Genomic DNA, 15205 nt, shown 5'->3' with positions numbered 1-15205 from the left:
AAGTTACAGTGATAACAGTGTCCCTCAGAGGACATGTGCCCTCACTTAATTCACACATTATTGATGGCACATGTTCTACAAAAGAAACCAGACATCTATTTGCTAAATATATACCTCAGTTTCTGGGTAATTCTACCTCATTTACAGCAAAAATTTACGCAGGCTGTTCCCAAACAGAAATCACATCTGCATGACAGAAACAAAGGTGTGAAAAGTACAGTGTGTTAGGGCAACAGGCAGAGTGAAGGTGTTGGCATGATGACCATCATTACCAGCAGATTTCAGGCAATGTCACCACATTGTCACTGCTGTCATTACCCCTGCTAGCCAGGTAACTATGCCAACACATTTTCCAGTCACCCCTTCATTCTTCTTTCTAAAATACCTGGAGATAGGATACTGGGCTGTTCTTTCAGTGTTTGATGTAGGTTTCGGAACTAGCTAAGTGGGAACTAGATTGTCATGAATACACATGCCAAGCTGCTAAGTGTGGATCTATTGCAGTTTACATTCATGGCATGCTCCAGTCCAATCTACATTGGGCTTTATGTGACCAGAGCTCTGCTCATCTCAGGCTTCTGTCATCCCTCTATATCGGTTGTCCTTGTCAGCAGAGCAGGAGCAAAAGACTTAAATGCTGCTTAAGTCTGACTTAAATGAAATAGGGCTTGGGTAAGGTTTAGTCTTTGTTAGGATATATATATGTATTGAGATGGAGTTCCAGTCACTGCTTGGTAAATTTAGTCTTTTTCTGGAAGAAAGCCATCAGGGCTAACTTTTCATCAAGAGATTAAGCTGCAATTAGTGAACCTGTAGAAGAAGTACAGTTGTCCCAATTCTGATTCTGGTTACAGCTAGGGTGATAAAATGCCTATGTTTGGAACTCCCATTTATTCTGCATGTTCTCTGATTATTTATTTATACATTCTGAGACACCTTTCAGTATATCAGAACATCAGGAAATACTATCCTTTTGTTGAGTAACTTTCTTTTTTCTACCTCCTTAAAAAAGGCAGGAACAAAGTAGTTACTTGAACAGCCTTGTTGAATCTCTGTTTTAGTTTTAATGGGGGTCTGTACTCTCTTCCCTTCAGCCAATCATAAGCATATTCAGCAAACAGGAAACTTTATTGTTAGTAGTAGTATTCTCCACAGTTTAATATTCAACATTTCTACTTGCTCTTCTGCTCTTTCATACATCTTGATTCTACTTAGATTTTATAGATCTCCCAACCTTCATTCTCCCTGGATTATATAATGCAATGTGTCAGGGCCATGCACGGCACTCCAGTTACCTCAGCATTTCCATTATAATTCTATGTTTTGAGGGATTTATAGGCTAGCAGTAAAAATCTCTTTCTTGGCTAAACCTTGAAACTGCAGTTTCTAGTCATTTAAAAAGAAAACAAAATGAAACAAACTCTTTTTTCCTTACTTCTGTTTTTTTCTGGCAACCATTTAGCAGTGGTGTTTGCACTGCAGGATCCTTATAAACAGCAAGTGTAGATTCAATATGTAGCCAGTGTTTAATCTAATAATGTTCTTTTCTTTTTATATCCTTCAAAAATGCATGTCATCCCCTCTTCATGCATATGATGTCATTGTCTCTTTGCCAACCTTTCAGGAGCCTGCAGCCATCAGCCTTTGGGGCCTCAAAAAGGTGAATTTTGGTCTCTCTCTTATTTGGAACATGGATTAGTTTTACAGTGTTTTTTTGTTTATTTGTTTTTTAAAAGTTATCCCTCTTTATCTCAAAGGGTAATAACTTACTATCTACTTCTGTGGCACAGGGCTACAAATTTATCACAATCCAAAAAGACATTGGCTATATATGACTATCTAGAATATCAGAGCTATTACAAAAAATTTTTTTGGAAGGGATATTAAATCTCATGCTTTAATGCTTAAGTGATTTGCTCTTAGAGAATAGGCTATTAGAGGACCTATGGGTGAGTTATACTTCACCAATCACTAAGGATTCCTGCATTTTCCTTAGAAAGATCTAGTAGCAGTCACTTTTAGAAATGGATTGTGGAGCCAGATACACTTCCAGTTTTTATCATGTAGGGCAGTCCTCTTCCCCTGGCTCCAGGCCAAAGGATTGTATGGATTCTAAGAAACATGCTTGTATGCTCAAGTTTGTGGAGATGAATTATTTTTATAGCCTGTAAGTTAAGCAATCAGCTTTAAAGGCATCTTTACAAATACATATCCACTGATTAAAACAGACAAAAAGCCTTTATCAGTAAGTGATTCGCAGACTGGTTGCATGCCTGAGTTCTGGGTCTCGAGATTACTAACTCTGCTTTTCCCATCTAAAATAAAATACTGCTCTGCACTGAATTGTCTTTCACCAGTTGCTGTTATATTTCAGGCCTGAAATAATTCTTCCTGTAAGTGCAAATTCCTGTTTCGGTCATTGCAAGCTGTGCCTAGTAGTGTACAGCAGACTGAAGAAACCCCTTTTTTACTTAATTTCACTGCGTTTCATGATTTTTCCATGCCATTTGTGCCATTTCATGCTAGTAATTTTACTGTAATACTTTCTTCAGGGCAATTCTTGCTCACAGTTGATACCCTTTTTCTAGAACTACCTTAGAGTTTTAAATATTCTGCCATTCTCTTGTGACCTAGTGATTTTCTTCCCCATAATGTTTTGACATCATTCATGGGCTTGAGACATGAAGAAAGCATCCTTCAACACTAAAAACTACATGTAGTGAAGAGGGAATTCAGGCTTTCAGATTTTTCAGATTTGTATCACCAGTTGGAGGGAGGGGAAAAAAAATTGCCAAGGCAGGCAAGTACTGTTTCATATTAACATCCATCGTCAATGAAGAGGTAAAAATCAAAGCCCCTGTGTGTGAGGCAGGGTTAGTGAACTGCCAGTGATTCTCCCAGCAACTGACACAAAGGAATCTGTGAGTATCAAAGCTGAGGCAGCAAGCTTAGTGTCAGCTCTTGCCTAGGGAGTAGAAGAAAACATCACTTTGTCTCTGCTTTCACTGCTTAAACACACACATCATTCACTAGTAACCATTTACTCTGCTGTCAAAACTGTTTCAAGAGAGTGCTACATTTGATTAATAGTAAAATGCATGCAAAAGAAAAAAAAAAAAGGTCTGCTTCCCCTGAGGTACTTATTTGGGGAGAATTTCTGCGTGCACTTCTTAATTTTTCCATCCTATAAATATGCCTGTAATGTTCCAGAAGTGCTCAGTTGCTTCTAGTAAAGTCATTTTTATTAGAGAGCCTGGTGCACTCATCCTAATTCTAGTTAATGCTCTCTCTCTCTCAGTGAAGCACATTATGGCATCCTCAGCCTCTTGTACTAACAAAAAAGTGACCAACACAACCATGTGCGCAGTACATGATTCATAGTGCTGCTTTCTGAATTGTCCAGTGGGTAATTGCAGTACAAAAACCAGAGAAACAGATGTAGACCCTAAACCTTGGCTGTAAATTTTTGTTTTATGATTATGGGTTTCAAATGTGCTATGTCACACTGACAAATATACAGTAACACCAGAGGAAATAGATTTCTGACTTGAACTTGTGCTTTTTATTTCACTTATAGCTAAGAATATGTTTATTGTAAAGTTTCTGCTATCACAGTCTGAGAGAAAACAGATCAAAGCATTGATGTGAAACCACAATTTCTTTGCATGGACAAAGTCAAAGATATTGGAGAGCTGTTGCCTCCTCGCACCTCTGTGGGTACTGGGTAGGCATTTAAAATATGTGGCAATTCTTAAGGTTTCATTACATTTGAACTAGAGGACTATTAGTTAGCACAATAATTATGATTATTCCTGATCTAAATTAGAAAATACTCCCCATTTCATTAATATAATTTTTCCTGATACTCTGTTGAAGAAGAACAAGTATTGTGCTATGTCAAAATGAAATAAGAGATGCATAGGTTACTGTATTGTAGAAATAGTGTGTGAGCAAACCATTGAGCTATTTGAGGAATTTTTAAATTACATGTGCATTTTGTAATAAATATTATTACAATTATTATTTGTAACAAAGCATGTTACATTTTGATACAGTGAGGAAAAAGCAGTCTTTTTCCAATTCATACACATTTAAACATCACTTCCCGACATTTACTTTCAGAAGTCGCCACTCTACATTTTCAGGTACAACCAACAGGTATTTTTTTTGAATACGGTAGTATAAGACTGCTAATGGGATAAACATAACTGTATTTCTGTTTGTCTGATTCTGTATAGTTTTAACTCACATAGGCAACATGTTTTTCTTGGCATAAGCTTAAACTGTTCCAAGAACCCTGGTCCCCACAAAAAGCTGTTTTCTCCCTAAATTGGAGACTGAAAAAAACATACTGTGTTTTGTGTCATCCTTTCCAGTTATTTTTGTGGTGATACATTACGTATTCCAAATTTCTCGTGCATCCTGTGTCGTCTGGTTAGAAAATAACTGTCTGTTAATTTAGCTTTGCTATTCCAAACAAAACTGCAGCAATGTAGCCAGCCAAGATTTAAAAAAAAAAAAAAAAAAAAAAAAAAAAAAAAAAAGTTTAGCCACTTTTCCACTTGGCTATTTTAATGCAACAAACACTGTTTTGCTGCGCTGAAATAGTTCAAACAAGCCGTCACTGAAGGATGGCTTTTTCAGTAAGCGTATGCTGTGCATAAATTTTAGATTAGAGAGTGTCAGGGGCTTCAACTGCAGGAGTTCAGGCTGGGGGAGGACACCCCAAAGGGCTGAGAAAGTCCTTAAAAAGTCCTTTTAAAAGATGCTGTTAAAATCCAGCATTTGTTACTCTTCTGCCTGAAGGGCAGAGGGAAAGAGAGGCTGCTTGCTGCAGGGACAACTACAGCTCTCCCGTTGAGGGGGGAAGGAGGCTAAGAAAAGCTTTTGTTTTAATCTCTTCAAAAGGATTCGCTTCCAGATTGCAGCAGGTCTTTTTGCTGGCCGCTGGTTTTCAATGTGGGTATATCAGTTTCAGGGAACAAGTGCATGTGCTGTGTGGGGGATTTGTTTTGTGGTTTGGTTTTTTTTGGGTTTTTTTTTTTTTTTTTAAATTCTTGAATCTGTGTGAAAAGTTTTGTTAATACAATCTGCAGGCATTGTCAGAGAGCTTTCGGTTCATCAAAGGACTTTTTGTGGAGAGGGGACACCACATCCATTAAAGTGGCTGCGCAGGTCCCAGGGTGAGTCTCTCCAGCATTTCTTTACAGTCGCCAGTGGTGTGCCATGCCTGCTCGGTGTGTCCCTCTCTGCCCGACTCCTATCTTGGGCTTTGCAAGAAATGGGCAATAATCAAGTGTTCCATTTTCTAGTTTGTGCACCTGAGCTTGCCTTGGAGTGGGGAAGCAAGGCTCCTGTGTGCCTTGCTCCTGGATTGATGCTCACTGCTGGGGCTGAGGTGGCTTGGCTTAGTCGTTTAAAATTAAAGCATGCATGTGGTTATTGAGCTCATGTCCTTCCCACTGGGGCAGAGAGAGTGTTTCCAGGCTGTTGTTTTTAATTTTAAAATTGTCCATGGGAATACGAACTGGTGGAAGCCTCCACGGAGTCCTTCTCGGTGAGGAAGGTTTTGGAGAAGGTAGTAACTTACCTAAAAAAGCACCGAGCTCTCTGCTGGCTTCACGCAAGTGGTGGGCCTGCACAGGGCTAGCTGTGGCATCGTGGCCACAGATTTGGGAAGCCTCTGACACCTAGCCCGGCCATGAGGGAGGGGTGTCGGCAATGTGGTTTAGCACAGACCTTAGTGGGTGGGAGCAGCCCCTTGCCTTCAGAGTGGCTGTGAGAGCTTGGCCGGGGCCGCCTGCCCCAGGGAGGTCTCCCCGCTCAGCACCATGGGCTGGGCCCTATTCCCCATGGATTAGCTCGTGGCCTTTCTCCCCTCCCGGGGAGCTGGGGCTCATTAGCCCTCTGAAAGCTGATACAGCCCCTCAGGGGCCACACGAGCGGCCCCAGCCCCTCTCTGCTAATCAGAGACAGACAGGACCCGGCGGCGGCGGCGGGGCTGGGGAGGGAGAAGAGGGGATGCGTGGTTGCTTCCTGCCCCGGGCTCAGTGGTGGGGACAGAGCCTCCCGGGCAGTGCCAAATCTGACCCATCGGGGAAGCCAGGGAGCGCTGGGTGACTTAGGAGCCAGGGTGAGAGATGGATGGTGCGGAGAGATGGGGCCTGATCCGCCCCCGGCTCCCGCCCAGGAGGGACGGGCCCCTGCGATTCCCCGCTGGGAGTGGGGCTGGCACCGGCCACGGTCCCTGCGAGTGGTATTGAGCGGGGTCCCCGCGGGTGGCATTGAGCGGGGTCCCCGCTGGCGTGTGTCGGGCCAGCGCCAGGATGCGGCTGCTCCCGAGCCCAGCCCGCCAGCCCAGCAGCTGGGGCGAAGCCCGTGTCCCTGGCTGTGGAGCAGCGGCAGCGCCTGCGCCTCGCTCGTGGCCTCTCCGGGGAAGAAAGGAATGTGTGTGTGTGTGTGTGTGTGTGTGTGAGGGAGGGGGGCACAGAACTTTCAGCAAATTGAGCTGGAATTTTCAAATTCTCCGTTCCCTGCAACCGCCGAAAACACCGCTGTTTTACTTCCCACCCCTTTCCCCTCCTCCTCGTTGTTGTGTTTGGCTTTTTTTTTTTTTTTAATTACTTTATTATTTTGGATCTTTTTGTAAGTTGCGCTCCCCGTCCGCACCCGCCCGCTCGGCGGCCGCGGGGCGACTCCGGCAGGGCTGGGGCTCGCCTTTGCCTGCCCGCCCGCCCGCCTGCCTGGCTTTTTTGCAGGGCTGCTGGGAGTTGTGAAGGCGTGTGAGAATCCTGGGAGCTGGTGATGTCAGACCGCTTGGGTCATTTGAAGGTTAGCAGCCTGGGAAGGGTTCACGGAAAGTTCACTCGCATATATTAGGCAATTCAATCTTTCATTCCCTGTGACACAAGTAGTAGGAAGTGAGCTGTTCAGAGGCAGAAGCATCTATTCACGGCCGAGGGGGATCCCGAGCCTCCACCGGAGCTGTTTTATCCCGGGGAGGTGGGCGATTGGCACGGCGTGGGACGCGGCACACACCCGGCGAGCGCCCCAGGAGCTGGACTGACTCTCAAGAAATTTTGGGGGGAAATTGATGGTAGCTAAAACTTGGAATGCGGCTCGCATCCCCCCATCTTGCTGGATTGGCTGGGCAGCCTGGAAAATGGTAAATGATCATTTGGATCAATTACAGGCTTTTAGCCGTGTTGTCTGTCATAATTCATGATTCTGGTCTGGGAAAAAGACCAACAGCCTACGTGCCAAAAAAGGGGCAGAGTTTGATGGAGTTGGGTGTACTTTTATGTGCCATTTTCCTCCACACCTAGAGGAAAGCACTTTTGCAGGCATTCTGTGCAGGGGGAATCATGTTTGACTGTATGGACGTTCTAGCAGTGAGCCCTGCTCAGATGCTGGATTTCTACACTGCGAGTCCGTCTTCCTGCATGCTCCAGGAGAAGGCTCTCAAAGCATGCTTCAGTGGATTGGCACAAACAGAGTGGCAACACCGGCACAGTGCTCAATGTAGGTCCCAACTGTTATTTTTCCACTTTAAAGCAATTACTATTATTATAATTGTTGTTGTTATTTATTTTATTTATTTCCTTGCATGTATTTAAAAAAGAAAGACTGGTAATTAAGTGCTGAGGTAATGAGGGGTGGGGTGAGTTTTTGTGCAAAATGTGGTTTGCAAGCTTTTTTTTTTTTTTTTTTTTTTTTTTTTCCTCCTTTTGGCAAGAAAGGAAAAAGGAAAGAAGCACCGGACTTCTTTCTGTTTATTCTTTCTCATGTGGCATATTGATCCTAACAACAGTTGTGGAGCCAAACAGGAACACATAAAATCGTAATGTAATACAGCAAATACTTGCAAAACTCCAACCAGTGAAAGACGAATTTACATAACATCTCTGTGGTAGCTTCCCCCCCCACCCCCACCCCTTAATCTAATTTTGTAGCACATTTGCTAATCAGGATGCATGTTGTCTTGAAGTGCATTTTAGCAGAGCAGCCAAGTAATTAAAATGTTGATCTCTACAGTTCTTGCAAAGATGTGGAATTGCAGTGGGTAGCTGCCATTCCAAAAATCGGACAGTAGTTATAAGTTTCCGAAGAAAAGGCAATATTTCTTTGTACTGACCTTGCTGCCACCTTTCTTCTTCACTTTGTTGCTCTAAGAAGTTGCTGTTTTGCTAGAAAACTACTTACTGTGAACACCCTTTGAGTTTAACCATCAATTATTTCCATACCTTGAGATTCAGACAGCGATGCACTGTTAACAGACGAGTGAGAGTTAATGGTAGGACACTTCTGAAAATGTGTTACTATGTTCTGGGGTCTTGATTTGTTGCCGAAATACATAGATGATAAACAATAGCAGTATTTTAACACCCCCATTTCAAGTTTGAGAAATGACAAAAAGTGCCAGAAAACATCACCTTATACCATGCTTAAAAGCTTGCAGGATGCTTCACTGCTCTGACGGTGATTTAGATAAATGACTTGGCTATCTATCAAAATGTTTTTAGCACGCTCTCGGACACTTCAATACACCATTAACTGTATAATGCTGTTGGGAATTTCTGGTTTGTGGTGTGTTAAAAAGTTAACTAGGAATTAGAAGAGTTCTCCCTTCGACATTTCAAGGGGGTGGAGTAGGTAATTGAAAAATAAATATAAGAGTGTTTGGTGTTAGTGTGTTTCACTCGGCTCAGAAGTTTTCAGACACCATATGACATTTGTGTGGGTAGAGTAATGAAAACAGAATTGTAAAAATCAGTGACTAGCAGCCTACAACACTGCAAATATTTTGATGTCTTTACAATTAAAAGGAGTCTTGGAAGTTCAGCATGGGATATTTCTTTTCTTCGCGCTGTTTTCAAAATGCTTCAAACGAAATATGAAACAAAGCTTTTACTTCAAAATAGTGTTACTAGCTATGGGAGAGCGTCAGCTAGCAAAAACAAAAATTCAAACCAGATGTTTTACTAAAAAGGCGTTTTCCTCCTTTCATGGTTTAAACTTTAGTATAACTTCAGTGGTGATATTGCGGAAACTTGGAATTAAATAAACTTTCCTAGAGAAGGAGGCATATATACTGTCGTTAAGAGCTTACACTTGCGAAATATTCTTTAAATAACTCCTGGCTTTAAAACGTCCTGCTCTTTCTCTTGTATGTTGTTAATACCTAGAAGCAGGATTTTTAAAAACAAAATATATGGTGTTTGTTCTTGGGCAAGTTAAACACAGGATTACCCTTATCAGAATGGAATGAGTGGTAAATATGTCATTTGCCTAGGGCCTGTGATAAGAGACAAGTGTTGATAACAGAAAAGTTTAGCTAATCAAAGAAACTCGTATTAACAAGAGTAAATAAAAATACAGGAAAATTCGTCCAGGAATTCAGTCTTGTAACTTTGTAAGCAGTAGGATTAATCTTCACTGCATGGGAATTTAAAATCGGGCCGAAACCTGAATCATAATATGGTGGCTGTAATTTGAACTGTGAAAGTTAATGGTATAGAAATGTGGAAAAACAATTTAGTTAGATTCCAAATTAAGATTTCTGTTTGAAATCTTAGAGCAAATATTGTTTTCGGTTTTGAAGAAAGTGTAAGCAGTTTATGCACGAGTATATATATAAACAGATTATGAAATACTAAAATTCTCGCAAAGTGCAAGATTTTTATCTTGCATCTCATGAAAATATGACAGAACTAGAATTTTTGTGATCCAGAAAGCTTTTAATGGTTTAAAGGTTGCTCCAGTGCTTATAAAGACAAGAACAGCAATGTTTAATTCTAACTCTAGCCTTTCCTGATTCTCTGGTTTTAAGAAGACCTCTGTGATTTGATGTAATGTAACAATTGATCAAATTTGGAATTGTTAGAAGTGGGATAGGTGTTTTTTGGTCTAATTTGTTGTTTAATTTTTGGCTCTGCAAGAAAAAAAAAAAAAGTACACCTGCAGCCATTGCCTTAGGCCTTAGAAATATCGCTTTGATAGAGACGTGATTGTAGAGTAAAAGGTAAATGGTTGTTGAGGGAGTAGGACATGGATAGTGCAAACTCAGAGCAGGCCAGTAACAATCCCAGACAGTATCATGGTTTCAGCTGAAATGCTGGCAAAATTTGCCATTGCAGGGTTTAGGGCAGAATGCTGTAGGTCTCCAAATTCAGCACATCTTCCGTACATTAATCCTGTTACAATTCACTAAGCTAGTGCACTCCTGCAGCATCATGAGTTTTCTAGTCCATGAGGGTCTGCAAAGTAAAAATAGAGCTTAAGATGCAACCCAAACATGACCTTAACTTGTGTGGTATTTTTTTCCTCTCCCCTGTGGGAGGAAAAACCTGCCCTGGGTTTGCAACGCAACTGTTAGCCACTGCATATTGCACGATGTGTTACAAGAACGCAACCCCCCACCCAAACTTTGCACTCCTATTACTTTATGTTTTATGTGATTGCAGTTACATTGTTGTAAATTTAAAATGAGATTATTTGTTTGCAAAGAAAATTCTGGACTCAGAAATGAGACTAGAACCAACTGCACCTCTAATCGTAATTCGTTCTCGCGCCTTTTGTCGTAAGATAAAAATCAGGTTGGTATAATTAAATTAGACAAGGATAGTTCTTAAGAGGACAAAAGCGTTAAGATTGCAAGGATGAGTAATTTACAGTTTCTTAAGTAAATTAGAATATTCTGCTCCCTTTTAGTACAATGGCAACAAATACTGAGAGAAAATCAGTAACTTTTGGTGAAACATGAGCTAACTGAATACTGCGGAAGTGGGAACAGGACAGGTCCTGAGAGAGGAGCTGCAAAGAATGGAGATCTGACCTTGGAAATGCCTATTAAAAAAAGTTTTCATTAGTCTTCATTAATTAAACAGGCAAAAAACAAATGAGCAGGCCCAAAACAAGAGTAAGTTTGTTTGGCATTATGCAGTGTTTCAGCTAATTATATCAAGCAGATGACTACTGCCTACTACATTTCCTTAGGGTTAGAAACAAAAAAATTGATGAAGTCAAAAGCTATGGACATGGCAGCAGAACACACTGGGATGTTGAGACTCGCGTAGCATACAGTTCTTATTTCAGTTTGCTAGGAAGTGTTTGCCTAGAGAAGGCTAGCGGGCATTAACTTTCAGAAAGTTCATGAAGATGGGACTCCCGAAAGCATGCGTTTTCCTTCAAAATTCTGGATTATTGTGAGGTTTGGGTCAGGTTCCCATTCCCTGCCAGCACTGGAAACATCTGTGTTCCACACACACACACACACACACCAAAAAAAAAAAAAAAAAAAAAGTGCTCACTACTTTATTTTCTTTCATCTTTCTGAATTAAAAAACAAACATTTTGAAGTGAAGGACTTGTAATCTGCATTCCCGAGTATCAGATTGCTGCAGGTGTGTTTGCTAGTGCCCAGAAGGCAAGATCTGTTTGAACCAGGTTATTTTCTTTGAAGTTCATCTATAAACTTTACAGCTAAATAGCTAGGACTGATTTGCTTAGGGATAGAGTCTTTGTTTAAATTTTTATACGTCTAGCTTAATGCTCTGAAATATGTGATGAAAAAAATGCTTGTTTTAAACTTCATTTAAAAAAAAAAATTGTGTGGGGATATTTTTCTTCCAAAAGAACTGAAAGGGGAAAACTCTTCTCTACGTAGGCTGTGATGGAGTTAGTCTGATTCGGCTGCTGGCACAGGAAAACTCTAATGGACACGCACCACTGTCAAAAACTCCTGCGGACAAAAATGATGAGAGGCTTTCACTGGTGAAGTCAGGGTGGGATAAGCTTGGACGAAAAGCAATGTATCTTTGGGTGACTCCCTGCTTGCCTAATGAGTGTGTGCAGCAAAGGTGCAACTTGTCAGAACAAAGCCAGGCTTCTGAGGCGATGCCTTCAAGAGGGTTACGGTGAAGTTAAGGAGTTGAAAGAGGGAGATAGTGTTTCAGACAGCGAAGTTAGTCATCCTCACATCCAGTTAAATCCCTACTTACTGCTGAGCGGTTTTTGTTAACCGTGTGTGCGTCACGCCAGCCCCGCAGCGCGGCCAAGCCGAGGGGCTTTGCTCGGGGGAGCGAGGCGCCCTGCTCGGCGGATTACGGTCCCACCTCCCCGAAACACGCCAAGTGACTGGTTTTGCTCAGGTCTAATTTATATACCGCCCTTTACGCAGCCGATGAAGTGCGGCTGTGTTACACAGCCAGCATTTAGATTTGGGAGCGGGGCTGTGAAAGGGACATTGTGCTCGGAAGGACTGCTGTCTGCCGCGGTCGGCCACGCTATGCCCCGTCCTATTGAGACCTCTAAAGCAGAGCACGGCTGTGATGAGTTTCCAGATCTGTTTGGCCGTGGGGACCGGCCCTGGTATGCGTGCGAGCCGGGGGGGAGCATCCCTCTCCCCTCACAGTTTCTGCCTGGGGGGCTGGCAGCAGCTTCTGAGCAGTGAATTTACAGGGGCGGGCGGCTGGGGCCAAATGAGTTGTGGTTTCAGAGGGCTTTCCAGAGCTTTGCTAGGCTGTAGCACACAGCCCCATGAGGAAGGATATCAGTTGATGTATAAAATGGCCAAGGAACTTTGGTAAATAGACTTTACCCTTCAAATCCAGAGGTCCTGGCAGCGGCTGTGCGGGAGGGTGGGGTTGTACTTTTCCCCTTCCTGTACTTGGACACTTTTGATTATCCAGACTTTCTGGGGCTGAGCAGGGCTGCCTAATAACAAAGCCTGCATAATATAATTGCCTAAATAGGCCTATTGTCCTTTTCAAGTCACTGTGCTGTGAAATCTTTCAACTTTTTTGCTGAAAATGTTGCATCTAACATTAGATGGCTAAGTGGCCGCAGCGAGGAGGGGATCCTTTACCCTCATTTCTCATTGCTGTGTGGTTGAGAAGCTGATTGTATTCCTGCCCCCTATTGATGTTTACCCCTTTTGGGAGGCAGATATTTTAGCCCCTTCTGGCAGGGTAAACTGCCAAAAGTAATAGGCCTGGAAATACAAAGCTATGATTGATTTTGACCTTTGCTCATGTGCATGAAGTCTGTCCCCATGCACTGTGACCCATGCCACTTCTTGCTGAAATCCAAGCCCTTTCAAACCAAATGGAACCACGAAAATACAAGCCACAAAATGCTCAAAACTATTCTAAAGTAACAGAATAATCATTTTCTCCATGCTTCAGGATAATTATAGACAGGAGGGTAACAAAACTGGATTTTCTAGCAGGCAAACCAGGAGTAATGTCTTACTGCTGCCACCTTTTTATGAGAACCATATTCCAGGTATGAAAGAAACAAACTGAAATAATGTGGAAATACTTCTGTGCAGTTTTTGGTCACAGTAATCCTAGCCGTTTCTCCTATTTGAAATCTGTAAACAACTTGCATCCAAACCCAAGGATTTTTAACTGTCTTTTAAAAAATAATCAGAGCTCTTGGATTTTACTAATTTGTCGTTGCATGAACAAATGTGTTTCAAAAGTTAAGAATGTCAGGAACAGTAGCCTAAAGTTAGCATCCTAAATCCACATTTCATGGCTTCATTTCCAAATATGCTGAGCATCTAGGAGCTCCCTCAGCACTTTTTAGAACAGGCCATAAATTTGAATGATCAAATACTATTTAAAACCTTCATTTAATATTAAAAATGTTTACAGGACTGTTCCACTTCCTCCAAACTACATGAAAAAGTAATTCAATGACAGTGTTCACAGCATCAACAGTGAAAATAGAGACACTTAATATGAGAAAGTAGGGCTTGCTTATAAAAATATATTACTCTCTTTCCATAAATTTACAAATCAACTGAATTTTTTTCCTTGTATTTTGTCTGACTCACAGGTTTTTCCAATTCTCTGTTTGCTTCTCTGCAATAAAGTCTGCTCAGCAGATATTAATTGCAGTATAGATTTTAATAGCTAGATTATCTCCTTCATATACTCACTTATCATTTGCAGCTGCTCAGGATTGCTTTCCCAGTGGCAGCGAATTAATATGACTTTGGTCACTGTGCATTTTGCTTATTTGGGGTGGGGGGGAGGGAGGAGGGAAAATCTAGCTTTCTTCAGCTCATTTTAGTAATCTGAATAGGAGTGTAGAACTTGCATCATGTGACAAGGCAGCTCACCAGCATGGGGTCCCTGTGTGAGAACCTCCCTTGTACATGACAATCTGATAAGGATATCATGTGGTTTAGAAACACATTCCCACAATGTTCACTTCTTTGTCCCTTTATTTGGGAGTGGGTAGGAAAAAAACTTTTAACAAACTAGTGCTGGCCCTTATATAACTGACCCCACTTTCTTTTAGTGTTCTGTTTGAGCCTTGCAGCTTCTTCAAATACTTTTGTTAAGAGAGATGGAAATATAATCCAGCAAGCCTGTGTTAAAGAATCTTAGACACAAAGTATATAATATACCTTCTGTTGCCCTTGGACAAGGTGATTTTTCTTTCCCCTGCTTATACCATATATAAACTGAATATTATAAAACTATGGAAGTTAAATATACACATGCAGGCAACACTTGTATAGGTTTAATAGGTTAAAGCTTGAATGAGTATTTATAAATTCTCAGAGTGCTCTGGATCTTCACTGCTGAAGACATGATGTTAGAGTCCATCAATAGTTTGGAAGGATTTCCGTTTCATGCACTTTCAGTGACTTACATTTTACCCTCTAAGTGCATCCCCTAAGAAAAAAAAGCAGAGAAATGTCTTGCAACAAAGAGATTTTTTTAGCACCGCTTAGTTTCTTTTAATGGTTTGGAGGATCTCTTTCCATTGAACCATAATATTTTTCTCTAGGCTCACATTGTATTTTTAGCAAGGATCTTTGAACAATAAAATGACAAACTAAGAATGTCTTTGTCTTTTACAGCCTTATCTAGTGAAGCACTTAAATGCACTCAACCCTCCACCCTCGATTTTAATAAGAGTTTCAGAGACAGAGTGGTTGTATGAGTGAGCCTTTGGTGTATTTATGTACTGGCACTTTTAGGAAATGCCAGTAAAAGTTCATGTCACTGTGCTGGATGTTCAGCACAGTGAACATCCAGCATCTCTTCTTAAAAAGAAAGAAGGATCATTCTTCTTTTAAAGATGCATAGCAGAGGTGTGGAACAATTAAACAGGTTGACCAGTGTTGCATGAGCTGGAGACAAAAAACACAGTTTGATTTAACACAGATTTCCTTCAGTGGGTGCTT

At 41.5% G+C, this 15205-nt stretch overlaps 1 protein-coding gene across 4 annotated transcripts in view; it reads left to right on the top strand.

Annotated features, from left to right (window-relative positions):
• RARB (retinoic acid receptor beta) overlaps positions 1-15205 on the top strand; it is a 321133-nt gene that overhangs the window by 222829 nt on the left and 83099 nt on the right. The window contains exon 4 of one of the 4 annotated variants that reach the window (XM_066194353.1): positions 5097-5183. The exons of 2 other annotated variants lie outside the window; for them this stretch is intronic. In XM_066194353.1, the coding sequence (XP_066050450.1) occupies positions 5097-5183 (87 nt within the window). Of the gene's footprint in view, positions 1-5096; positions 5184-6843; positions 7522-15205 lie in introns of those variants that run through there. One more of the 4 variants, XM_066194340.1, reaches the window with a different exon arrangement.

This window comes from Chamaea fasciata, unplaced genomic scaffold (assembly GCF_029207755.1).
Source record: "Chamaea fasciata isolate MVZ Bird 193981 ecotype frontalis unplaced genomic scaffold, bChaFas1.0.hap1 SCAF_1, whole genome shotgun sequence".
NCBI classification, from domain to species: domain Eukaryota; kingdom Metazoa; phylum Chordata; class Aves; order Passeriformes; family Sylviidae; genus Chamaea; species Chamaea fasciata.
Note: the sequence above shows the minus strand (reverse complement) of the source record. Positions and strands in the feature narration are given on the sequence as shown.